The following is a 27,820-nucleotide window of genomic DNA, read 5'->3' as shown; positions in this document are numbered from 1 at the left end:
AACATTACTCAGCATCTCAATCCTCTGAGGCACCAAAAACCTGACACATGGAATGTCTCCAGCTTAAGTTTACCAAATTGACCATGACAGGATGAACCTGAGGGGATAAAAAAAAAACAAGTCTGGCAAGAAGAAATAGTGTTTTAACAAACGTCTTCAAAAAGGTGATTAGAAAATTACAGAGCATGAATGTGGAGTGGGAATTTTTCTTAGCTATAAGATGACTAAGTGCATAATGGGTTAAAATGCAAAGTCAGGCAGAGTGAGAGTATACAGGATATCCTCGAAGCCTACATACCCATTACACTCACCTGGGTGTGTACCAACATCAACAGCATCAGACCAATAAAGTGGCAGACTTCTCAATAGCATCCAAGATGTCCTGGACTCGATACCTTCATGAAATGTGGTTAGAATTGCCAGTGACTTCCATATGAAAGTGGGAGAAGGTAGCATAGACAAAGTGCGTGGAGGCTACTGTGATGGACAGGCACTGGGAGACATGGTGAGGGGGTGGATGGAGTGCTGAGAGGGTCTATACACAGGTCCCAATACAAAAGACTCAAGAGAAGAAAGGTCACTGGCCTAACTTACGTGAGAATTCCTTTTTTACGTGCTTTTCCTTCATTTTTGTTAATGTAGGTATTATCATTTATCTTATAGTCGTTGTTTAGGTTTATTAGTTGTATAATTATGAATTCTTTATCATTTTGGTTCTTTGGCTGAAGAAAAATGCTTCCATGGAGAAAGTGCCTCCACCCAGGTTCTTTGCACACCCTAGAGGGTCCCCTCCTAGGGAGAGGTTACCAACACTGTGCACCCAGGAGTGCTTCATCATGTATCCTTACTGCAGAACTTCATAGTAGGAAAACACAAGATTACAATTTGCTTTCATAACTTTCTGATCAATAATTTGCATCATCATTTGCTGAATGGCCACTCTAGTGAAGAATGATCTACGAAGGTAAAGTAGACAATAGAACACAAATACAAAGCTTAACAGTGAAATGACAACTATAATGCCTGCCTTGGTCAACAATGCTCCCCTTAAACCAGTCTCAAGTATTCTGGTCATGTCCTGCGTGTGCTGTTACTTCCACATGAAGTGCTTTGAGATGATTCATTGCCGAGGTAAAAGATCCCTGGGTATGTACAGTGCATCCGGAAAGTATTCCCAGCGCATCACTTTTTCCACATTTTGTTACGTTACAGCCTTATTCCAAAATGGATTAAATTCATTTTTTTCCTCAGAATTCTACACACACAACCCCATAATGACAATGTGAAAAAAGTTTACTTGAGATTTTTGCAGATTTTTTAAAAAATAAAAAAATTGAGAAAGCACATGTACATAAGTATTCACAGCCTTAGCCATGAAGATTAAAATTGAGCTTAGGTGCATCCTGTTTCCCCTGATCATCCTTGAGATGTTTCTGCAGCTTCATTGGAGTCCACCTGTGGTAAATTCAGTTGGTTGGACATGATTTGGAAAGGCACACACCTGTCTATATAAGGTCCCACAGTTGACAGTTCATGTCAGGGCACAAACCAAGCATGAAGTCAAAGGAATTGTCTGTAGACCTCCGAGACAGGATTGTCTCAAGGCACAAATCTGGGGAAGGTTACAGAAAAAATTTCTGCTGCTTTGAAGGTCCCAATGAGCACAGTGGCCTCCATCATCCATAAGTGGAAAAAGTTCGAAACCACCAGGACTCTTCCTAGAGCTGGACGGCCATCTAAACTGAGTGATCGGGAGAGAAGGGCCTTAGTCAGGGAGGTGACCAAGAACCCAATGGTCACTCTGTCAGAGCTCCAGAAGTCCTCTGTGGAGAGAGGAGAACCTTCCAGAAGGAGAACCATCTCTGCAGCAATCCACCAATCAGGCCTGTTTGGTAGAGTGGCCAGACGGAAGCCACTCCTTAGTAAAAGGCACATGGCAGCCCACCTGGAGTTTGCCAAAAGGCACCTGAAGGACTCTCAGACCATGAGAAAGAAAATTCTCTGGTCTGATGAGACAAAGACTGAACTCTTTGGTTTGAATGCCAGGCGTCACGTTTGGAGGAAACCAAGCACCGCTCATCACCAGGCCAATACCATCCCTACAGTGAAGCATGGTGGCGGCAGCATCATGCTGTGGGGATGTTTTTCAGCGGCAGAACTGGGAGACTAGTCAGGATAAAGGGAATGATGACTGCAGCAATGTGCAGAGACATCCTGGATGAAAACCTGCTCCAGAGCGCTCTTGGCCTCAGACTGGGGCGACGGTTCATCTTTTAGCAGGACAACGACCCTAAGCACACAGCCAAGATATCAAAGGAGTGGCTTCAGGACAACTCTGTGAATGTTCTTGAGTGGCCCAGCCAGAGCCCAGACTTGAATCCCATTGAACATCTCTGGAGAGATCTTAAAATGGCTGTGCACCGACGCTTCCCATCCAACCTGATGGAGCTTGAGAGGTGCTGCAAAGAGGAATGGGCGAAACTGGCCAAGGATAGGTGTGCCAAGCTTGTGGCATCATATTCAACAAGACTTGAGGCTGTAATTGCTGCCAAAGGTGCATTGACAAAGTATTGAGCAAAGGCTGTGAATACTTATGGACATGGGATTTTCAGTTGTTTTATTTTTAATAAATTTGCAAAGACCTCAAGTAAACTTTTTTCACGTTGTCATTATGAGGTGTTGTGTGTAGTATTCTGAGGAAAAAAATGAATTTAATCCATTTTAGAATAAGGCTGTAACATAACAAAATGTGGAAAAAGTGATGCGCTGTGAATACTTTCCAGATGCACTGTATGTATGTATGTAGGTATGTACAACACTGATCTCCAAACATGTGACATTCACCACCTTTTTCTGCCAGCATCCAGTCCAACACCTGTCTGTTCTGCATTGTCATATCACTAGTGGCGTCCAGCTGTTCTAATGCTTCCAAACCCTTTTCAGTATAGTTACTATGTGTTTTTTCTGTATAGGATGAGTACAGAACTCTATATTTTTAAATCATTGTTCACTTGTCTTCACTGTGTAATTCATGGGGATTACTACAATTACTACTTTGGCCTTGGCACACATGTAGCACACTTTAAGTGTCTTTTGTCTGTTCAGCTGTCTCATTTATACCAGTCACTTTTCCATAACTCCTTTATTCCATTGTCGTTTGTAGTCTCTTCTCATATATTAACGTCTCTTCTCCGTCTCAATCTCAGTTGGCCAACTCTTTTAGACTTTTGTACCATGTGTCTTTTCATTGTCCTTTGCTTGTTTCTCAGTACTGCTAAATGTTGAGCTGGAGATTTGAGGAAACAATGTTTGGGAGTTCTGTTTGGACAATGGAAACGATGCCTGGCTGTGTTGAGGCAGAAGTGCCTTTTCCTGCACCAGTGGGACCAGACACAGGGCAAATTCCAGTATTAGTGACAGGCAAATGATCAGTTCTCTGTTTTCCATTCATCAAACCTGCAGGGCCAGGTACTGCTCCCTCACATGGTCTGCTTTAGGTCCTCTGATGCTGTGTTTCAAATGATACCAGATCATTCTTTCTGTCTGGACGAAGGACCTTCACATCTTGGTTCTTTCCACCTTCTGCGGAAGACTTTCAGATAGACTTAGTCACCAGGCTTGACAGAGCTTTCGGGCTCCTTTGTTGTGACTGGTTCTTTATACTTTTCTTGATCTGCAGAATGGATGGCTTCTCCCTTGGCCTGAGTCATTATTGGAAGTTCCGTCTTCTTTCTTCTCTCTCATCCAAGGAGGTAGCTAGAGTCTAATACTGGAACTCAAGGCCATTGCAATAACTAGAGGTTTAGCTGTCACTCAGTTAAGCGCTTGGTTTTACTCCTTCGGAGACCAGACCTTTTTGAGGTCTCAGTCAGGTCAGTTATGTCTCTCTTTTGGTTTCTGCATTATTGTTATTCTGAAGAGCCCATGGCGCCCTCCAAGGTCCAAACCACATGTGTGTCCTGTGTGTGTATTTTGTTCATCTCACTCTGATCTCACCTTACAGTGAACGTTATGTTCAGACTCTCCTGACTCCCACATTCTCATGTTGTCCTTCTTTTTTCAGTTTTCTCCCTGGGAGTCTTAAGCTGGATGGTGGTCTTCTGGTTATCATTGCTTCTTTATATGGCTGTGGCAGCTATACTGATATTTCAATGGAGGAAAATGAGAGGTGCGTGCAGGCCCTGTTGCTGACCGTCTTACTTGTTTATTGTAAAAGATCCCCAGATTTAACATTTATTCTCATATATTTTTCTGTATTTCTTTATTCTAGGACATAAAGAAAGATATGAATCCAAAGGTAAGGACCCTCCAGTGCAATCCTTCACCTAACTCCAAAGTCTTTATAGAAGTAAATAAAAAAGTCACACAAGGTCTCTAAAATTCAGATCAAAAATAGACAAAAAAGGTCTTTACACTGCCTAACAGTTTGGATTTTTATCCATTCAATGCCTGCAATCTATCAAAACCCTTAGAAAGATGTACAGTTTTGGCTAAAGTAACTTTTATGTGTAACCTCAAAGGTTATGTGGTATTTAACTTGTGTGTGCTTTATAATCAAACCTCAGAGGCAAAGTAACTTTCTTAGAGTGTTACATTAACAAAATTTCACATGCAGCCTCAGAATCTAAGCTCCGTTACTTAGCATGTGTTTCAGAAGAAAACCCCAGAGGTTGGGCTGCCTAACTTAGGGTGAGTTACATTTAATTCAAAGCTTGATGAATACTCACCAGATATGAATATTCACACTGTTGGCACTTTAAAGTCATAAAGCCCTGTTTTATACCTAAACAGACATGCCTGGGATCTGCTCCATTAATGTGCAAACTATAAAACGGTATTGTACAGACATAAAAACAGAAACATCTCCATCTGAAAATAGTCCAAGAGCTGAAATATTACTATTAATATGACCCCAAACACTGCTATGAAGATACTGTATCACACATGTCATGGAAATTATTACATTAATTCCATTGATCTAAGAAGACATAGAATTGGTTGACTGTCTATTTGGTGAAGTGACTGAAGACCCCGCTGTGTCCCCGGTGAAAGGCCCATCTTTTCCTTTGTAGCAGAGTACAATAATAATTAACTAAATCAAATTAAAGACTCACAGTGAAACCTCAGATGGTGCCCACTGAGATGTTCACCGGCATCAAAACTCCTGCAGGAATTTATATAACAGGAGTGAATGTTTGTCACATATTGAAATAAAAGTGTGTCTCCTAACACGTCAGACAGGAGGACACATGAAGCTTTATTAAATGTGACAGCAGTAAGGTAGGGGACTCTTGATCAATGACCTTTGGACAGGGCTACAGTAGTTCTTAAAAATATGCATTTATCATGTTTTAAGTACTCTTTATTATTATATAATGCTCTTCAGGGAGTGCAGGCTCAGAGTGCTGTGATAAGTTCACAAGTAAAAGCACTTATAAACTCTACAAATTGCAAAATGCATGTTGAGTACACATAAAAACTGATTTGTTAAAAGAAACAGTTAAGAAACGCAGTTTGGACCTGACTAACATAAATGGAAGAAATTCATAATTGTATGTCACACACATGCGTCAGTGGAATGCCCTACTGGCTCAACACAGCTAATGCAATACCCCATTGGGGAGAGGGGGGGGCGCTGTTGCTAAAGGCTTCATCTTTTTTTTTTTTTTTTTTTCTTCTCCTCTTCTACGGCACTGAGAAGACATCCCTTGAGGGAAAATAACCCGACTCCTTCCAGCAGCAGGGCCATAAAGGTTCAACACTTTTTAATGTTGGCATCTGATTTGGACCCAGACTTAGGTACACTACAGGTGCTGGTCATAAAATTAGAATATCATGACAAAGTTGATTTATTTCAGTAATTCCATTCAAAAAGTGAAACTTGTATATTAGATTCATTCATTACACACAGACTGATGTATTTCAAATGTTTTATTTCTTTTAATGTTGATGATTATAACTGACAACTAATGAAAGTCCCAAATTCAGTATCTCAGAAATTTAGAATATTGTGAAAAGGTTCAATATTGAAGACACCTGGTGCCACACTCTAATCAGCTAATTAACTCAAAACTCCTGCAAAAGCCTTTAAATGGTCTCTCAGTCGAGTTCTGTAGGCTACACAATCATGGGGAAGACTGCTGACTTGGCAGTAGTCCAAAAGACGGACATTGACACCTTGCACAAGGAGGGCAAGACACAAAAGGTCATTGCTAAAGAGGCTGGCTGTTCACAGAGCTCTGTGTCCAAGCACATTAATAGAGAAACGAAGGGAAGGACAAGATGTGGTAGAAAAAAGTGGACAAGCAATAGGGATAACCGCACCCTGGAGAGGATTGTGAAACAAAACCCATTCAAAAATGTGGGAGAGATTCACAAAGATTCACAAAAGTCCTACCGGTCCCTTTTGTCCTGTGGGACCCTGGAGGCAGCTGATAGGTACCGGCAGGCCAAGCGGAATGCGGCTTTGGTGGTTGCTAAGGCAAAAACTCGGGCGTGGGAAGAGTTTGGGGAGGCCATGGAGAACGACTTTCGGACGGCTTTGAGGAGATTCTGGTCCACCATCCGGCGTCTCAGGAAGGGGAAGCAGTGCAGTGTCAACACTGTATATGGTGGGGATGGTGCGCTGCTGACCTCGACTCAGGACGTTGTGGGTTGGTGGGGGGAGTACTTTGAAGACCTACTCAATCCCATTAACATGCCTTCCAATGAAGAAGCAGAGCCTGGGGACTCGGAGGTGGGCTCCCCCATCTCTGGGACTGAGGTCACCGAGGTGGTCAAAAAACTCCTTGGTGGCAGGGCCCCGGGGGTGGATGAGATACGCCTGGAGTTCCTCAAGGCTCTGGATGTTGTAGGACTGTCTTGGTTGACACGCCTCTGCAACATCGCATGGAGATCAGGGACAGTGCCTCTGGATTGGCAGACCGGGGTGGTGGTCCCCCTCTTTAAGAAGGGGGATCGGAGGGTGTGTTCCTACTACAGAGGGATCACACTCCTCAGCCTGCCTGGAAAAGTCTATTCAGGGGTCCTGGAGAGGAGGGTCCGTCGGATAGTCGAGCCTCGGATTCAGGAGGAACAGTGTGGTTTTCGTCCTGGTCGTGGAACAGTGGACCAGCTCTATACCCTTAGCAGGGTCCTGGAGGGTGCATGGGAGTTTGCCCAACCAGTCTACATGCATTTGACCGTGTTCCTCGGGGAATCCTGTGGGGGGTACTCCGAGAGTATGGGGTACCGGACCCCCTGATAAGGGCTGTTCGGTCCCTGTACGATCGTTGCCAGAGCCTGGTCCGCATGGCCGGCAGTAAGTCGAACCCGTTTCCAGTGAGAGTTGGACTCCCCCAGGGCTGCCCTTTGTCACCGATTCTGTTCATAACTTTTATGGACAGAATTTCTAGGCGCAGCCAGGGCATTGAGGGGGTCCGGATTGGTGGGCTCAGGATTGGGTCACTGCTTTTTGCAGATGATGTTGTCCTGTTTGCTTCATCAGGCCGTGATCTTCAGCTCTCTCTGGATCGGTTCGCAGCCGAGTGTGAAGCGGCTGGGATGAGAATCAGCACCTCCAAATCCGAGACCATGGTCCTCAGCCGGAAAAGGGTGGAGTGCCCTCTCAGGGTTGATAGCGAGATCCTGCCCCAAGTGGAGGAGTTCAAGTATCTCGGGGTCTTGTTCACGAGTGAGGGAAGAATGGAGCGTGAGATCGACAGGCGGATCGGTGCGGCATCCGCAGTAATGTGGGCTCTGCATCGGTCTGTCGTGGTGAAAAAGGAGCTGAGCCGCAAGGCGAAGCTCTCGAGATCGCGAATACAAGTGGCTGAAATGAGTTTCCTCTGCAGGGTGTCTGGGCTCTCCCTTAAAGATAGGGTGAGAAGCTCAATTATCCGGGATGGGCTCAGAGTAGAGCCACTGCTCCTCCTCATCGAGAGGAGTCAGATGAGGTGGCTCGGGCATCTGATCAGGATGCCTCCTGGACGCCTCCCTGGTGAGGTGTTCCGGGCACATCTAACCGGGAGGAGGCCCCGGGGAAGACCCAGGACACGTTGGAGGGACTATGTCTCTCGACTGGCCTGGGAACGCCTTGGGATTCTCCCGGAAGAGCTAGAAGAAGTGGCCGGGGAGAGGGAAGTCTGGGCATCTCTGCTCAAGCTGCTGCCCCCGCGACCCGACCTCGGATAAGCGGGAGACAATGGATGGATGGATGGATTCACAAAGAGTGGACTGCAGCTGGAGTCAGTGCTTCAAGAACCACCACGCACAGACGTATGCAAGACATGGGTTTCAGCTGTCGCATTCCTTGCGTCAAGCCACTCTTGAACAAGAGACAGCATCAGAAGCGTCTCACCTTTGGACTGCTGCTGAGTGGTCCAAAGTTATGTTCTCTGATGAAAGTAAATTTTGCATTTCCTTTGGAAATCAAGGTCCCAGAGTCTGGAGGAAGAGAGGAGAGGCACAGAATCCACGTTGCTTGAGGTCCAGTGTAAAGTTTCCACAGTCAGTGATGGTTTAGGGTGCCATGTCATCTGCTGGTGTTGGTCCATTGTGTTTTCTGAGGTCCAAGGTCAACGCAGCCGTCTGCCAGGAAGTTTTAGAGCACTTCATGCTTCTTGCTGCTGATGAACTTTATGGAGATGCAGATTTCATTTTCCAACAGGACCTGGCACCTGCACACACTGCCAAAGCTACCAGTACCTGGTTTAAGGACTATGGTTCCCCTGTTCTTGATTGGCCAGCAAAATCGCCTGACCTTAACCCTATAGAAAATCTATGGGGTATTGTGAAGAGGAAGATGCAGTACGCCAGACCCAACAATTCAGAAGAGCTGAAGGCCACTGTCAGAGCAACGTGGGCTCTCATAACACCTGAGCAGTGCCACAGACTGTTCGACTCCATGCCACGCTGCATTGCTGCAGTAATCCAGGCCAAAGGAGCCCCAAGTAAATATTGAGTGCTGTACATGCTCATACTTTTCATGTTCATACCTTTCAGTTGGCCAACATTTCTAAAAATCATTTTTTTGCATTGGTCTTAATTGATATTCTAATTTTCCGAGATACTGAATTTGGGACTTTCATTAGTTGTCAGTTATAATCATCAACATTAAAAGAAATAAACATTTGAAATACATCAGTCTGTGTGTAATGAATGAATCTAATATACAAGTTTCACTTTTTGAATGGAATTTCTGAAATAAATCAATTTTGTCATGATATTCTAATTTTATGACCAGCACCTGTATATTACCAATAGTATTGGGACCCCTGGAGCTCAGCGAATTCAAGTGTGATACTGTGATAGGATGCCACCTGTGCAATACAACCATTTGTGAAATTTCCTCGCGACTAAATATTCCATGGTCAACTGTTAGTGGTATTATAACAAAGTGGAAGCAATTGGGAACAACAGCACCTCCGACACAAAGTGGTAGGCCAAATAAAATCAAAGAGCAGGGACGGTGCATGCTGAGGAGTGCAGAAGTCGACAACTTTCTGCAGAGTCAATAGCTACAGACCTCCGAACTTTGTGTGGCCTCTAGATTAGATCAAGAATAGTGCATAGAGATCTTCATGGAATGGGTTTCCATGGCTGAGTGCAATGCAAAGCGTCAGATGCAGTGGTGTAAAGACCACCGCCACTGGACTCTAGAGCAGTGCAGACGTGTCCTTTGGAGTGATAAATCACGCTTCTCTGTCGGGCAATCTGATGAACGAGTCTGGGTTTGGCGGTTGCCAAGAGAACGGTACTTGCATGACTGCATTGTGCCAAGTGTAAAGTTTGGTGGGAAGGGGGTGGGGGAGATTTTGGTGTGGGTTTTTTTTTTCTGGGATTTGGCTTGACCCCATAGTTCTAGTGAAAGGAACTCTTAATGCTTCAGCGTATGAAGCCATTTTGGACAATTTCATGCTTTGTGGAAACAGTTTGGTGATGGCAACATGACTGCACACCAGTGCACAAAGCAAGGTCTATAAAGAAATGGATGTGCAAGTCTGGTGTGGAGGAACTTGACTGACCTGCACAGAGCCCTGACCTGAACCCAACAGAACACCTTTGGGATGAATGTGAGTGGAGACTGTGAGCGAGCCAGGTCTTCTTGTCCAACATCAGTGCCTGTGAGGTACAAATGCTCTCCTGGTCAAAAATGCCCATAAACACACTTCTACACCTTGTGGAAAGCCTTTTCAGAAGAGTTATACCTGCAAAGGGTGGGCCAACTCCATATTAAAGCCAATGTATTAAGAATGCGGCGTCATTAAAGTCATGTGTAAAGGCAGATGTCCCAATGCTTTTGGCAAGGAACATTTAAGCCCTATGCATAGTATACTTAAATGAAAGCACTGCACACATAGTAGATAAATAGTTGAAAAGAAACACTACATTATGAGTAAAAAAAAGAAGGAGAAAGAAAATCACCACAACACTAACGGAGCTACTGGTTAGGCTGCCATTTATGTCGGCACCAGTAAAGTGGAAGGACAGAACTGCTTTCTGTAGCCAAAGTCTTTATCATAGCCAAGAAGACTGTTTATTTTGCTTTAATTTTTTGTGCCCTCAAGCACTGCATTTAATTTATATATTGGAAAATTAAAAGGGGTACACCCATTGGCACCCTAATACTTTTTGGGCTTTACTTGAACTTATACTCCCATCCACAGATCACAAGGGAAAAACATAATCCAAGAGAATGAGAGCAGGGGATAACATCACTGTAGTGTAAATGCCACAGTGGATGTACTGGTATGCCAACTGGGATCAACAGTCAAACCTTGCCAGGCCAGGAAGCCATTAAGGAAGAACAGCATGCTTGGATATGTATATCATGTGTCCGTTTCCTTTCCCGTATGTAGTGAGGAAATAATGAATGAACTGGGGGACACGGTATATACAGTAAACAGCCAGTCCCCCAATACATTAGTTGGCACTGTTTTCTGGGGAAGTTCCCAGTTTTGATACCCACAGGGCTCCATAAGGTGTATAGTTCAAGAACTATAACCCTGTTGGGTTCCTTGAGATCCACCAGGGAGTGCTGTAAGTAATGGACTTCACTACTCTGTGGAGCTTTATCCTGGCATGGAGGTGCCTTCCCAGTTGTGATCCCTTTGCGCCAGAAGTACTGCCAGGTCAAATTTAACACAGGCCACCTTATCTCATGTGAGAGGTTAGAGTCCGGTAGAAAGGGACAACACTTGCTGGAGGAGTTAAGCAGTGATATTTTCATATCCATATTACTAACCGAGAATAAACCAGATATCGACGCAGGTACACGGCAATGGGACCATGAGACATACTGCGCAGGCGCCTACAGCGCGCGTCTCACAAACCGCAAGCGAAGTCGTATCCACTGCGAATGAAGGAGTCACGGCCCAATAATGAAAGAGCTCAACTAATATGAATGAGAAATGAAGCAACAACGCGCCCATAGCTAACGACTAACGACACAGCCACACAAAAAAGAGGATTCTGCGCTGCACCCCAGAGTCAAATGGAAGAGGCTACGGAGGCCCCACAGGTCCACAAAAATAGTACGGAAGGCGCGGGAAAGTATGAAAGGCACAGGCGCCTACAACGCGCTTCTGAACTAAACATCCACACTACACAGCATGGTCCACGTGCTTCTAACACACCGCAAGCATAAACACGAGTACAGAAACCACACAGATCCGGACTCCACAACATATGTGAATCGTCCACGCGCGTCTAACACACCGACGTATAACTACAACACGCTTCTGAACTAAACGTCCACACCACACAGCATGTTCCGGGTAATAAGAATAAACGAACTCTCCGTATTAAACGTATGGCATCCTCACATGTCCAAACCATATAGCATATGTGAATCACATTACAGTGATGCATTATTAACAGTATAACCACAGAAAATGCTCCGTATTAACAGTAAGTGCAATTATCCATATTACTAACAATAGACAACGGATAACTAATGGAGTCACGGTCACGGCTCCAAAACGATCCAGCTCAACTAACGGAGTTAAGACCATGTAAATGTTGTGTATAAAGAGATATTCCAATAAATCTTTCTAACGTGCCATGCTATGGGTTCTTTACGTCCTTTGTTCGTCATCTACACCTTTACATTCCAATATATCTCATACATACATCAATGTAAACTAGTGCTAGAACTCAAAATATTTTTCGTTTTACAAAAATGAGAACTGAAATTAAGGAAAATGGAGAAACTAAAACTAAATAATCATTAGTGATAATTAATAAAACTAAAACGAGAACGAAAATTGAGTAAAAAAAAACAAAAACAGTAGTAGCATGTTCAATCCGGTTCAGTCATGCAGAGCGGTTGTTGTTTGGTCGCCTCAGGCACTCAGTTACATTGCGCTGTTCACTGTGAAGTGATCTTGTAACTTGGACTTACTATAGTCACGTGGCACAACTTCCGTAAAGGACTGTTTGTTTGTTGAGCACATTTGGCTTGTCGGGTTGAAGCAGTAAGCACGTGTGGTTGACGATGGCAAGTTTTGCACAGATGTTTGCGGGTGGAGAGCAAGAAAGTAACGTGTGGAAATACTTTAATTACAGCGCAGATGATAATAAAAGCAAATGTAGCATGCAAGAAATAGTAGAGTCTCGGAGTTTCAGTGCACGACCAGCTGGATCAACACTTAGTGGAAGTCTCGCACTTCTCTGGCACTATGACTTCACTTCATACAGGGACATGCGGTCTTACCTGTCATGAAAAGTAAAAAAAACTAGTAATGATAACATAAAATAAATGTGTCCACTGGTCTGTGCTGTCTGTCTGTCTGTGCTGTCTCTACCTCAAACACTGGGCACTTGCAGGCAATTGGCGCGTGCCTGTTGCTGTCTCTCTGTATGTCACCAATATAATGTTGGCAGACATGTTTATTATACTCCCTGACTTACCACAGTCTTTAATGGATGTGTGTGACATATTTAGTTTTGCCGATCGGACATAAAACCACAGTGTAAAGGCTCAAGGTGAGGCAGACAGTACCGTGCTACCCTGAAGGGGACGCATGTGAGCCCAATAGGTGCTCGTTGTTGCTTTTTTTCTACGCAGAAGCGCCAATAAGTTAGCGACATTAGAAAGTCACGTGCACTGCAGCGGTCCGTTTTATTTGTATTTTTTTGTTCCGGCTGACTGCCAAAATGTAAGATTTAAGACTTCTCAAACTAAAGGAAAATAAGGAGGACTTTTACAAGAGAAGGACAGGCACATGGACTTCATTTACAAATAAAGGTAAGACCATAAATGGTTTTCAATATTATAAAAAATAGAATCAGACTCCGAACAAAACAATCCAATACTTAAAAACTTAATTTTGACCTTAAATAAAATATTCTTTTTTTTCTTGTTATCCTTTTGTTGAACGGTCTGTATTAAAATTGATTAAAGCATCAGAATTAAAAGCTTTTAAAAACAAATAAATATTTCAATTAAGGTCGAAATGTTTTTTTATTGTTTTTGCACACCACTCTATACTTTCATTTGTATTGCATGAGTATGAACTGTGGAATTGCAACGGCAAATGTAGAACACATGGAGGGTAAGGAGCAAATGCGCCCTCTTCGCTCTCTCTTGCCGCTATAAATGTAACGTTCTTTCTTAGCCAAATATCTAGCTTACCGATGTGTGTCTGTAAAGAATGCTGAAGAGATAAGAAACATAACAAGTAGTCGATGTGCATGCTGCCCGTTAAATAGTGAATAAGCGACTCCTTTGGGTTCATATATTTAGAACTTTGACTCTGAAGCAGTCAGTGCCTCACCAGCCATGAACCTCCCTGCACGTCACTGCTTCAGTTCTGGCAGCAGAAATCATCAACATACAGTCTGCTGGCGCCAGTGGCCGAGGTCCTCGTCTGTGTACCTGCATTACAGGCACTTATCAAGCAAATATTTTCACTATGTGGCTATCTGTGCAACGGACTTCATTGCAGCATGAACAAGTCTCTTGAAATGCGTGGTTGTTTAAAGCTTGACAGAAACGTGTTTGCACAGACTGGTTTCTTGGCTTGAAACATTTGATCTTGCTGACTACACTTATTAGGTCACTTCGTCTGTTTGATCATTGATAGTCAAGCTATGTATAACGGAATTATGAACTGTGAGTGTATTTTGTTGACTGAAACATATCTTGCATTAAAATATGTGTAGGCCAGTATTTGTAGTCCTATAAAAAAAAAAAACTAAAATTGTACTAATATTATGTAAAAAAGCCAGAACTAAATAAAATAAAAACTAAAATTTTAAACATAGAACTAAATAAAAATAAAAATTGATTACTCCACTGAAAGCTAGAACAAAATAAAAATAAAAATTAATTTTTTAAAATAAAATAAAAACTAAAACTATATTTAATATTAGAACTGAAGTATTGTGGTTGTTTGATTATAAATGTCTGTAAAAGAATGGCACGGTGGCGCAGTGGGTAGCACTGCTGCCTCGCAGTTGGGAGACCTGGGGACCCGGGTTCGCTTCGTGGGTCCTCCCTCCGTGGAGTTTGTATGTTCTCCCCGTGTCTGCGTGGGTTTCCTCCGGGCGCTCCGGTTTCCTCCCACAGTCCAAAGACATGCAGGTTAGGTGGATTGGCGATTCTAAATTGGCCCTAGTGTGTGTGCTTGGTGTGTTTGTGTGTGTCCTGCAGTGGGTTGGCACCCTGCCCAGGATTGGTTCCCTGCCTTGTGCCCTGTGTTGGCTGGGATTGGCTCCAGCAGACCCCCGTGACCCTGTGTTCGAATTCACCGGGTTGGACAATGGATGGATGTCTGTCTGTAAAAGAAACAATAAAATCGCTTTAATCTGAACCTGGACTGGGTTGGTGAGATTGTGTCGGAGGGTTGAAGCTCTGTGATGCCCCCCCTGTCCACCTCCCACCAACCCCAAGGGTCACAGTAGCGTGACAAATGAACAGTAGACAGACATGAAAGATATGATGGTTTAAACTTGGGGTGCAGGTCTGCTGTGTGGACAAAGAATGAGAAAGTTTATTGGCAGTCATTGGACCAGAGACTGTGGACAAAACTGATTACCTCTGTAGGGGACATTGGAGACAGCAGTTTCAGGTGTTTAGGAGCCATGAAGAAGGACAGGGAAAGACAAAGTGTACTGTGGAAAATACAAAGAGATAAGAGCATGTAAGGTTATATGGTGTGGCGTGTCATGTGTGGCTCTGAGGCTAGGGATCTGCACTGGCAATCTAAAGGTCGCCAGTTCGAATCCCGTAAAATGCCAAAAGAGACTCTGCTCTGTGGGTCCCTTGAGCAAGACCCTTTACCTGCAATTGCTGAGCGCTTTGAGTAGTGAGAAAAGCACTATATAAATGCAAAAATTTCTTCTTATTTTTACATATGTTAGTCATCTTCTGGAGTTTTTAGTGCAGTTGTAGTCTGAACATTAGAAGAAGAAAAACACAACAGTGCTGGAGAAAGTCCAGAGAAGGACACTTGTGGCACCTTCTGACCAAGGGACTTGGTCTAATTAAAGATGTTAGAGTTTGGATTTTTGGGTTCTATCACTAATTTTAACTGAAGGTATGTTGAAGACTGGCCACTGTGCTCTGGTGCTAACAGACCGCTTTGCTGCTCACCTGTATCCTTCTGTTATCTTCTTTATTATTAAAGATGTCATTGCTGTGAATGCCAAGTGTACCCAGCAGCTTGAATCATTTATATATGAGACCAGCTGCTGCTTTATGTAAAGTTCAAAGATGAGTAATATATACATTTGTTAATGTTTGGTACTGATCAGAGTGAGCCTTTTAGAGGGCTTTCTTATAATGTGCAATACTCTCAAAGTCCAGTCAGACCAGTTTTTATGTATTTTACAATATGTTTTTTTTTTCTATATTCTTTTATCCATTTTATATATACTGCATGTTTGCTCATTGCTGTTGTAAGAGCAACAGCTAAAGATGGTGCTGGCTTGAACATGTGAGAAGTTTGTTTTCTCATCATTCCAGCTTAAACTAAACTAATTCATCTTCTCTCTTTTCTCCCCAGTTTACTTTCTACAACTCTGTCACCTGAGGAGGGAAATTGGTAAGAAAAAAAATGCTTTAGTTACAAAAGTACAAACCTTAAGACATTTTGTGTCCTTTGTATTTTTATACTTTACCATGAACGAGTTGGAGATAATATTCTGTTCATCCGTTTAGTTCTCTCCTCTGTGTCCCCAAGCATGACACACACAGTTGTGCTTTTTTTATGCCATGTCTTCTCATTAGATGGTACACCTGTACTTCTCTTATTTATTTTTTCAAAGTGCCCCCAGTGTACCAGGAGGATATGTGAGGCCCCCCTACACCGTCCGTCTACTTTATCCTTCTTGTACATTTTCTGCAGTTTTGACACAGGTGCTTATCTGTGAATTTATATTTATTAACATAATTGCTACTGCTATTACACTGCTTGTGTTTTTATAAAGCTTAATATAAAATTAAAAATGGCCAATATGTTTTTGTAAAATAAAAGTTAATTTGTCTGAATTTCTTAACATAAAATGAATAGGCATTTTTAGGGGTAAATACAATATCAAAATACAGATTTTGTCACTGCAGATATCTTTTATAGCAACAAAAGCTGCTCCCATACTCCCACTGCTTTAGTATGACTTCTTAAAGCATAAAATGTTGAGGAATTTCTGAAAATAAACAATCAAAAGTAATTTTGAAAATGCAGAATTGGTCACGTCAGATGTTATTTTCATAATTTAAACACAGAATCTTGGTTAGAGCACCGGAGTGACAGCCACATTTCACACGAGTAGAAATTCAAATGCATCCATTCTAAGTACCGGTCAGTAGCCGTGGTGCTGTACTGACACTAAACGCTGAATTGCTGTTTGTATGTGGAGAGTCCATCAGTGGAGATGCCGTTCAATGGCAGCTGTAAATGTAACCCAGCTAAACCATAGAGAATACAGTCCGCATGTGAAACAGCGTAAACTCACAAGTAGACTGCAGAGCGTCCTGTGTTTGATTGACACGGGGATGCTGACAAAGTACATGTGCAATGTACGCAAATGACTTTAGCTGCGGGTGGAAGCTCCTGTCGCACCCTACGCAACTGTTGTTACTGTTCTGCCTTTGTCCAGAAACTGTTTCATAAGTTTCCTGTGTTTGATCACTCTGCAGTCTAATTGTGACTTTACGCTGTAGGAAGATATATAAATAAATAAATATAGGTAAACAACATTTGATGTAGCATTTATATAAGTAACATATAAATGTTTTTATGAAGACTGTCACAAAACAAAACTTTGCACGATACCTTGGCGAGCTCTGTAAGCCCTGCTATTTCATTGAAGGATGTGTGGGGTAGATTGACTGGCAGGATGACACCTGACCTCTTGCTGCTATCTTTCACTTTTATGCCTGGTGCAACTGTGTCGTTCTTATATTTGAGTGGACGTTTCTTGTGAGGAGGGATTCTGTTCTCATTCTCCAATGTAGAACCCTCATCCTCATCTGAGTTCACCTCTGTTATAGCACGTATTTATGTGAAAACAGCAGTGTCAGCTCAAGGGAAGCGTGAACACGACTGAGAGAATAAAACTGAATTAAAAAAGAATGCTAACCTTTACAAGTACCATAAATCTACACCGGCTGTTACATACTCAAATCAAATGTATATTTTTATTGTATAATAGTAACAATAAGAGCAGCTCATTACTCAAAACAGACGAGTTCAGAATCAAACTAGGATCCTCTTGATTATGAGTAAGCAGTTCTTACCACTGCAGCACCCAAACGGTCATGTCAGCATTGCACACTAACCTGATTTCTTTTTCTTCGGTTATATTCTTCAATAAAATCACACTTGTTTTGTTATACTTGTACCTTCTGTGAAAGTGTTTATTTGATATCTGGACTTCAGGCTTCACACATTATACACTTCATGTCTACATTTTGTCAATTATTACTAAAATGTGAAAACGGTTTCTGTTTTAGCTATGTGTTCAACAATTCTTGCATTTCTCACATTTCCTGTCATCCTACATTTACGTAGATCTTTGTAGACACGGGACACACATGAAATTCATGTGTTTCAAATAACGATATATTATTTACTCTATACAGCTCAAGGCACCTCACACCGAGATAAACAAGATTTGAGCCGGGACAACTTTTTGCCCGAGCTGAGCTCCGTTGGGGAGGGTGTTGGAATGGGGGGAGATATGGGGGCAAACAGCAGGCTGTTTGTGCTGATCAACACATTTACAAAACAAAAGACACTGATGAGGTGGCCTGGGATTACAAGTTTTTTCTTAGGTTTCAGAGATTCTAGTTTAAATGGGGTCCTTGACATACTAACACTGTTTGACTCGTGTGCAGCTGTGTGTACCGTGTTCAAAAGAGAGAAGCTCCAGTGAATGAATGTTTGCCCGATAGTAAAAACTACAAATATTGTATACAAAAAGCACTTATTTAGTTCCATTGGACATTTGATACACCTGATTAACCAGCGGCACTACAAGCGAGGCCCATTGTTTAAGAAAATGTCCTAGGCAAGTGTTAATGTAAGAAAAATGTGCCATATCCTCAAAACAAAAATAAAATTTGAGGGTATACTGATAAAGGCTGATGACAAATTACCAGAAGAGACTGTTTCAAAACTAGGATATCCATATTACTAACCGAGAATGCTAAACCGGATGATGGACGCAGGCACATCCGGCAATGGGCCGTAGCTGCAAAAAGACGTACTGCGCAGGCGCAAAAACAGTCCGCGAGAGTCGGCTGAGGAGCCGAGAAAGGCGGACAAAAGAGGGCGAGAGAGGCGGATGAGGGTCCGCGAGAGGCGCAGGCGCAAAAAGAGTCCGCGAGAGTCGGAGAAAGGCGGACAAAAGAGGCCGACAAAGGCGGATGAGGGGCCACGAGAGGCGGACGAGACCACAGAAAAAAGGAGTGAGCACATACAAGTAGTCAAACGCGGGCAAAGCACGAAACACATTGCACACAAAACTAAACACATCAAAAAAAAAGAACAGACGAGCGCACAACAGCAAGGCACGACCACACCCCCACCCTACAGGCACTGGACGGGACGGGACGGGACGGGACACACACCAAGAGGGGGATTCAACAAGCCCATGGAAGACAAAAAAAAAGAACACAAAAACAACCCACAGACCCTACAAGCAAGGGACGGGACACACACAAAGAGGGGGATTCAACAAGACACAGGAACACAAAAAGAAAGAAGACGCTCGCGCAACAACAACCCCCCCACACATCCATAAGAAGTGACACCCAAAGCCACATATTCTAAAGTGAACGTCAACACCTTCACACTAGGCAGCATAGGTGTCGGCATAGGTGTCAGCATAGGTGGATGTCCTTACAATAAAGCACTATTAACCGTTCAACTGCAGAAAAGGATACATATTAACAGTGAGTGCGATCCTCCTTATTACTTATCCATATTTCGCATGCTGAGAAAGAAACAAGTCATGAATACACGGTCACGGGTACAAAACGATTCACGTGTCAAAGTGCTGCATCGAAAGAAGCACGATTTCAAACCGAAAGAGCTCGCGTATCAGACATACAAAAAAGGGAGCGAAGAGACAGAATAAATGAACGGAGACGTGAACAACGCGCAAATGAACTGACAGAAAAAAAAAAGCAAGATGCAAAAAGCACCAAGCTCAAATGACCGACATACAAAAACGGACAAGGCTCGATACAAACAATGCACGGCGTAGACTGAAACAGACTTTGCGCAAAGCGGAGGCGAATAAAAAAAAAAAGAATAAAATAGCGCGTCACAAATAATGGACATGCAACAAAAAGGCAATCAAACGCAAAAAGAAAAACATTCCCATCGCGGACATCAACACCACACACCTGTTAAACGCTTACGCCAAATGGCTGAAAGCGCCTTCAATAAGGAATCCACTATTGAGGAAAATTCATTGGGATTAATGAATGTCATTTGCAATCATTGTCATTCACTTAACTTCACAGAAGAAACAACTGGCAATACAAATAATGAATTTACACGTTGTTGTCAAAAAGGTCAGAGTAGACTTCCTCCTTTACATTCATATCCTGAATATCTAAAGAAGCTTCTAACTAACGATGTGCCTGAAAGTACAAACTTTATGAACTGCATTAGATCCTACAATAGTTCATTTGCTTTTGCATTTACCGGAGTACATATCAGGCCACCAAAAGGCAATGGCCCATACTGCTTTCGCATATGTGGACAAATATTGCATCGCATTGGAACAGTGCACCCTGAAACGAATCAACAACGCAAATATGCACAAATCTACATCCTAGATCCAGATGAGGCAATCTATCAACGCATGAACCTTCCTGAAAACAAACAATGCACAGAGCTTATAATGAGAAACGTCACTCATGTCATAAACAATCACCCGTTAGCTAAGTCTATAAAAATGCTACATGAAGTTGAAAAGGATGCAAATACAAAAGCGAATGCAGAAGGTATAGCGGCAACTACAATTGCTTTGGTCTTGATAAAGGACAAAGAACAAGATCCAAGACGATACAATCTGCCCGTCGTTAATGAAGTGGCAATTGTCTTTCAAAGTAAAGATGGTGAGCCTCCATTTCACAGAGATATTGTTCTACATTTACGTCCTGATAAAAACAACACACCTACATTCCAACGCATAGACATTTGCTTTCCGCTTCTTGATACTTTAACATACCCCATATTATTTCCAACTGGACAGGAAGGATGGAGTGCTACAATTTCAAGAATTAAAAAACAGCAGGCACAGAGACGATCACGTGTATCCATGAATTTATCTCAGACGACTTAGTAAAAGAGATATTTGGAACAGCAATCACATTAGACCAAATACCCCTTTTAACACAACGCACTATATTATGTCCAAAAAATATTAATGTTAATCACATTAATAACCAGGTCATTTCATTACTTCCTGGAGAGACACAGATCTTTCTAAGCTCTGACAAAGTTGACTCTGATGACGACAATGAACATATAAATTTCCCCTTAGAATATTTGAACACTATTAACCCAGCCGGATTACCACAACACAACCTTGCCCTTAAAAACGTAACAATAATCATGCTATTAAGAAACCTTAACACAAAACAGGGTTTATGCAATGGCACACGGTTAGTCGTCAACACCATGACATGCAATGTTATTCAAGCAACAGTTCTTACATGTGCTGTTCTCATTCCTAGAATTGACCTTACGAGTTCTGACCTAGATTTACCTTTTACATTGAAACGGCAACAGTTCCCCATTAAATCTGCATTTGCCATGACCATCAACAAATCACACGGACAAACCATGCACAAGGTTGGCATCTACCTCTCTGAACCCGTTTTTGGACATGGACAACTTTATGTTGCCTTCTCACATGTTCGACATTCATCTGACGTTAGAATTAAAATTATAAATGATCCATGCCAAGGAAGACTCATTCAAGGACAAGACACCATCTTTACTCTAATGTTGTATACAAAGAAATATTCCATAAAACATTAATATATGCCAAACACTCTATTTGTTATTTCTATGCGCATCATCCAAAGCTGCACACTATTCTATTTCTAATTCATACATCTCACTCTTTGTCATGTCCCAACGCCAGGGGTTGGCGAGCGAAGCGAGCAGGGGGCGGAGCCCCCTAGTATATATATATATATGCAGAGAGAGAGAGAGAGGGCTGTGCACAAATAAAGGTGCCATTTGACATGAAGGGTCCTCACCATTCACTCATTGATTAGCTGACTGTGTAACGCCAAGCAGGTGACACAGCTACACAAGCGCCCCACTTCTGTGAACAGTAAGGCTCCTCACTTGTAAAGGCGCTATGTAACATAAAGGGTCTTCATTTGGGTTAGCAGTTTACTGTAAGCCATCTATGCCTAGGACTGTACTAAGGCACTATACTTATAAAGGCGCTATATCAGATCAGAAGGCGTTTATTAAGATTCTCAGCTCAGTCATACGCCTGTTGGGGATAAGCGTTGTGGTATGGTGTTGGTCATAGTGGAAAGGCACTATATAGCACCTAACTATGACTCACCATGAGACCCTTCATTTGACCTGTCTGGATTTCAGCTATAAAAAATGTATTCATATTTGATGCTCACACACACACACACACACACATATATTTATATGTAAAGTGAGAGAGAGTGAAGGCTGCACTTAAATAAAGGCGCTATATAACATAAAGAGCTCCATATTTAATTATCGTTTAGCTCGCCTCATACCCCTGAGATGATGTAACCTGCCTTTGCTCCACTCCTGAACAGATTATAGTCAGAATTGGACTAGGAAAGGTGCTATATAACCTTAAGGTTATCTTCATGTGTGTCTCTAAGCTGAGCATTAGCCTGCTTGTGCTTCAGTTGTGCAAAATCAAAATAGAAAGAGTTGTGATGGTGGAGGTCATTGTGCAAAGGCGCTATATAAAATCACAAGGATGCTGGATTTATTCCTCACAGGTGGCGCAGTGGTAGTGCTGCTGCTTTGCAGTAAGGAGACAGTGGAAGATTGTGGGTTTGCTTCCCGGTTCCTCCCTGTGTGGATAGTGCTTTGAGAAAAGCGCTATAGAAATGTAATGAATTATTATTATTATTTCTCACCATGTGAGCCTCGGTAAGTCAATTACCTGTCCGGATTTCAGCTGTAAGCAATAACAAAAGAAAAGAAATAAAAAGTAATACAATTTAAAATTTACGGTTCTTTTCTTAAGTACGCTCATTGTAAAAGGAATCGCAGAGCCAGGATAAAAGCCTAAAACAACCGTCACTGCCACGCGCCCGGGGTCATTGCCTCTTATATCGCGGCTGAGGCAGAAGGGGCGGGACTTCTGTTCTGGAATTCTCGGTTCAGAGGGTGAAAGGTGAGGAGTTGTTGGTGAGAGCGCCACCCTGCTCCCTGGAGGTGAATGGCCTGCGTCACCGGCGCCCCGATGGAGCACATGTGACTAACAACACAGACAAACTCTGTGCGCCACACTTGTACAACACGATGGGTGCTCAGTAAGATTTGGTGGTCTTTATGTGTGTCACTAAGCAAACCCCCCCCATGCTTCAGTTGTAACTGTAACTGTTTGCTTGTGTGACCTTAGGGGGCGCTCTTGAGTTATCCCCAAATACAGCCAATGCAGAGGAAGTGAAAAAAAAGTAAGAAGAAGAAACAAAAAAGTGCATTGCCACACCAAGCCTCCCTATGCTGGTACCTGTGCCCTCTCTATGTGCCACCATGGCTTGCCCACCTGTATGTCCGTATTTTTGGTCTCTTCCTGCTCCCACCACCTTCATTCCTCTTCTTCCCTCTGGCCACTGTGCTCCTGTCCATCACAAACCTCCTGTGCCCGAGGCCTTAATGCAGTGGGTGGCTGGTAGCCATGCAGAACATCAAGTGCCCCTCCTTATCCTTATGAGCTCCAGGAGTGCCCTTTGCCACCCCACTGGTGCCATCTTCCACTTCAACAGAGGGCAGGCAGCCCCTTCTTCTTCAGGACATACACAGCCCTGCTTGAATCTTGCAGTCACCCGTTCTTTTCTCGTTGTGTGGCATGGTGCCCCCTACTGGTGCTAATTCACTGTTACTGGCATGGCCACAACAGCAGCCATTACCAGGGCACACTCTACCAGGGCTTCCTACCACTCAACATGTAACAAGCTACACCTCGGGATGCCAACTGGGTCCTCCGTCACCACTCATTTGTCACCTTGTGATGGTGTTTACTACAGAGAGGCACTATATAAAATCATAAAGCCACTTATATGAGCCACAGTGTGATCCCGAGCAAAACACTTAGCCTGTGTGTAGTTATGATGTAGCAGGGGCATCCAATTGGCATAGGGAGTGCTGGCGAAAAAAATGATGGCAGTATCAGGCAAGGGCAGGAACATACAAGACCCTGCCAATAAAAAGAATCACACGCTGGCATTGGCAACACATGTCAATGTGCCAGTGTGAGATGCTTGGCACTGTCAGCGGGTACGATGAGGACACTACAAGGCCAACAGGCTGCAGCATGTGGACGAAAAAGGCACACTGACATCAGGCAGATAATATTTCTTTAGTTCTCTTTATTTCACACTCGGAGTCACAGTAAGTAGAGATTCAAAGAGCATAACTTACTGCCACAAAGCTCATTTGAACCCCGATTAAAAGTTAGGAGGGGTTTTTTATAATTCAGCATCTCGTGATTAATAAGACAGAAAAACATCCTTATCATCTACGTAGAGTTAAACAATATGTCTGTTGAGCTAAGCATTATCTGTGTTCTCAAAGCCAAGCACAGGAGAGACGCCTTTGTATAAACTTCATGTACTTTCTGCAGCCTTGTGACCTCGTCCCTGAGACATTCACTCTGAGAAAGGAAAAAACAAGAAACAGCTTAGATTGTATTCATCTGGACACTATTTCTCCTGAGCCCTGGAATAACATATTTTTGTTAGTTCATAAGCCAAGCGTCTCTCACTGGCAAGTTACAAAATAGTTATTATAAAAATTCTAATTTACTAAACACACAAGATACATGGTGCTGAGGAGAACATTCTTCTTCTACATTCCCCCCTTTTTGAACCAACATAAATATGGGTGACATAGGAGCAATGCGGGGAAGAGTAGGAGAAGGGGAAGGAGTGGAAGAAAAGGAGGAAGAAATTTGAAGCATGCATTCTTCGTGTAACATACAGTATAAGCCTTGGCCATGGAGGTAGTGAAATACTGGGACACAATATATCTGATCAGGGGAACGATACAGCAGGCCACACGCAACAGAATGATCAAAGCAACGGCCAATGAAATAAAAACTGACCTGAGCCATTGGCCCCAGGATCCAAAAGTAGACATAAACCATTGATCCCAGGGGTTAGAAATGCCAGAATTGGTAGCTAATTCATTTGAAAGGGCAGTTAAACCTGTCAAAGCACGGGTGATTGATCCATCGGGAGCCGTATTATTAGGGATGGAAGTGCAGCACGCATCACCAAACATAGCACATACACCCCCCTTTTCGGCGAGGAGCATATCTAATGCTAATCGATTGTGCCAAGTCATAAGGGATGTTCTATCAAGCTGCTCATGTATCCCTTCAACAGCCTCTTTAGTAAAGTTTAGGAAATGCTGTTGGTTGTAATATAAGTAATTAATCCAATCTACATTTTTATTTATTGTAACTTGGGGAAAGATAGACTCAAATCCGGCAGCAACTTGATCTCATGCTTTAAATTTATCAGGGACTCTGCGAGGGACACCAATGGAATCAAAGTAAACGCCAGGGCCGTGAAGAGAGAATGTGGAGGGGTCAGCAGAGCGGGGTGGACGACGTCGGCCAGAGCTGGACGACACACGAGGAGAATTCAGAGGGAGGAGGCGGAAAGGCATAACAAGTTGGGTTAATGCGCATGTGCCAGTCCACACGGGGAAGAATATCAAGTAATTTTAATCTACTGCACATCCACCAAATATCAGCACGCGGAATGGTCTGTGTTAACAGGAAAAGTGATAATGTAGAATTAAATGAGGTAGAGTTAACCTGAAAAGTCTGGGAACAGAAGGAAGAAGGGATATGACCAACGTTAGTACCTCGGAAGGGGGAACTATAATTACTAGAGAAGCAGGTATAATTGCCTTCATGAGACTGGAACATCGGGGGAGTCATATGAGGAGTGGGGGGGAAGAGGAGAGAAAGTGTAATGCAGTTAGAGTCTTTCGGTGTGGATGGAGAGGTAAAAAGGGCAAGGAGACAAGGAAGACCAACAGGGTCAGAAATATTAGAAAGAGGGAAAGGGACGGTAGCCAAATGTGGCCTGGCCATAGCACAGGCGTAGCAATCAGATTGATTTACTTACTTAGCCGAATATAATACCCACTGCAACCAACGGTTCTGATCGCCATAGCCAGTTTCAATTGAAAAAGTGGATGAAAGGGTGGAAATATTCATAATCTTAACAGGAGAAAAGTCTGAACCAGAAGTTGGGGAGACGGGTGTGTGTGCAGGAGAATGAGAGATGTTAGTAACAGGATTGTCAATCTTAATTAGAAATCTCCCTAAAGGGTCTGTTCCAGATACATATGCCCCTAATATATAGGTTCCTGAGTCATGTAAAGAGGGGTTCTTCAAAGTGATGATCAAGGGGTCACAATGGTTGTCAGCACATTCATGAGACGCATGTCCTTTTATGATAGAAAACCGATTTTTTCAAACCGTATTTTTGGGCCTCAAAGGGTTTATAACCCCAGTCCTCAGTTCCAGTGTTAGCAAAAACTCATTGCCAGTTGTCGCAGTTACTTCCCCAATAATACTTCGTAACAGTCATACACACGTATTTGTCAGACCAGGTCCACTGGACTTGTCGACCAGTCCCACAGTTGATAATAGAGCAGAAATCAACCTGCACTGATGTGGTGATTCCTAACGGGAAAGTCAAGGTGACCAGGGCAGTAGACAAGGGAAAGGAAAAGCATAGTAGCACAGCAATCAAGGGTGCCATCTCTTGCAATGTGAGGCGTGAATCCAGGCGGGCAATCCTTCCACTTTCACTGCATGTGGTGTGGACAGAAGAACTTGGAACGGTCCTCTCCACCTCGGCTGATGCCAATGTTTCCTCCGAGGGTCACGGACGAGGATCCAAGTGCCTAAGGGAATCGGTGTGTCTTTAGATGGAAGACTAGTCCTCCAAGCCTGGTTAACCTGCTCGTAGACTTCTTTCAGAGAAGCTCGGAGACCTGTAAGACAAGAGAGAAGATCATTGTCCACAGTATGCAGGTTAACATTTCCCATAACCATGCCCACAGGCATGGGTCGTCCGGTCAGAATTTCAAACAGCGACAGTCCTAATTGCCGGTGTGTTCTTCCCCTCAATCCCATTAAGGCCAGAGGCAAAGCGTCCAGCCAGGATAAATTTGTCTGCTCACAGATTTTTGCTAATTTAGAATTTAGGGTGCCATTGCACCGTTCCACAATGCCTCCACTCTGGGGGTGGTATTTGCAATAAAGATGCACATTTATCTGGAGCCAGGTGGTTAATTCATTTATAATGGAATTCACAAAATGAGTGCCATTATCAGTTTGTAATTTCTGTGGTATGCCCCACCTAGGAATAATTTCTTTGATTAAAGCTTTGGCTACAGTTTTAGCATTAGAGTGTTTAGAAGGAAAAGCTTCTACCCATCGGGAGAACACATCAACAATTACTAGACAATAATGGTAACCTTTAGACGGAGTTAGTTCAATGAAATCCATTTGGAGGTGTTCAAATGGACCCATTGGATTAGGTGTAACGGCAGGACTTACCTGGGTGCCCTTTCCTACATTAAACTTTTGACATAATCCACATCGCCTGCAGAACTGCTCTGCATATGTAGAGAAGCCTACAGCTTCCCAGTGTTTTTCAACATCTTGAACCATGGCATCCTTTCCAGCATGGTCTAGGCCATGGGCGATTTTTGCCATACCTGGGAAAGAAGCCTTTGGGAGGAAAGGTTTGTTAGTTTGCCTATGGGTCCAGACTCCATCAGAGAGGAACCCTTGTTTGGACCATTTTCTCTTTTCTCTGTCCGTGGCTGCACTCGGTAAAGAAACAAGTTGATTATCAGGGTCCTGGTTATTTCTCTGTTGGAATAAAGAGATTGGTGTGTTATTATATGCAGCCTGTTTAGCAAAGTGATCAGCTAATTCATTTCCTTTGCTGACAGGATCTTGTTTTCCTGTGTGAGCTTGACATTTAACGATCGCTAACTTGGATGGTTTAGTTATAGCTTCTAAGAGGGATTCAATCAGCTTGTGATGTTGGATCGGTTTGCTAGTGCTGGTCTTAAGTCCTCTTAATTTCCATAAGGCTCCATGA

The 27,820-nt window shown here is 43.1% G+C and overlaps 1 protein-coding gene across 1 annotated transcript in view; it reads left to right on the top strand.

The window, feature by feature from the left end:
• Positions 1-27,820, top strand: part of LOC114641131 (uncharacterized) — a 112,784-nt gene that overhangs the window by 27,713 nt on the left and 57,251 nt on the right. The window contains exons 5-7 of the mRNA XM_051925834.1: positions 4,064-4,168; positions 4,271-4,297; positions 15,990-16,028. Of these exons, the coding sequence (XP_051781794.1) occupies positions 4,064-4,168; positions 4,271-4,297; positions 15,990-16,028 (171 nt within the window). The remainder of the gene's footprint in view (positions 1-4,063; positions 4,169-4,270; positions 4,298-15,989; positions 16,029-27,820) is intronic.

The sequence above is a fragment of the Erpetoichthys calabaricus genome, chromosome 4 (genome assembly GCF_900747795.2).
Source record: "Erpetoichthys calabaricus chromosome 4, fErpCal1.3, whole genome shotgun sequence".
NCBI classification, from domain to species: domain Eukaryota; kingdom Metazoa; phylum Chordata; class Cladistia; order Polypteriformes; family Polypteridae; genus Erpetoichthys; species Erpetoichthys calabaricus.
This window is presented reverse-complemented; position numbering and strand designations above follow the sequence as displayed.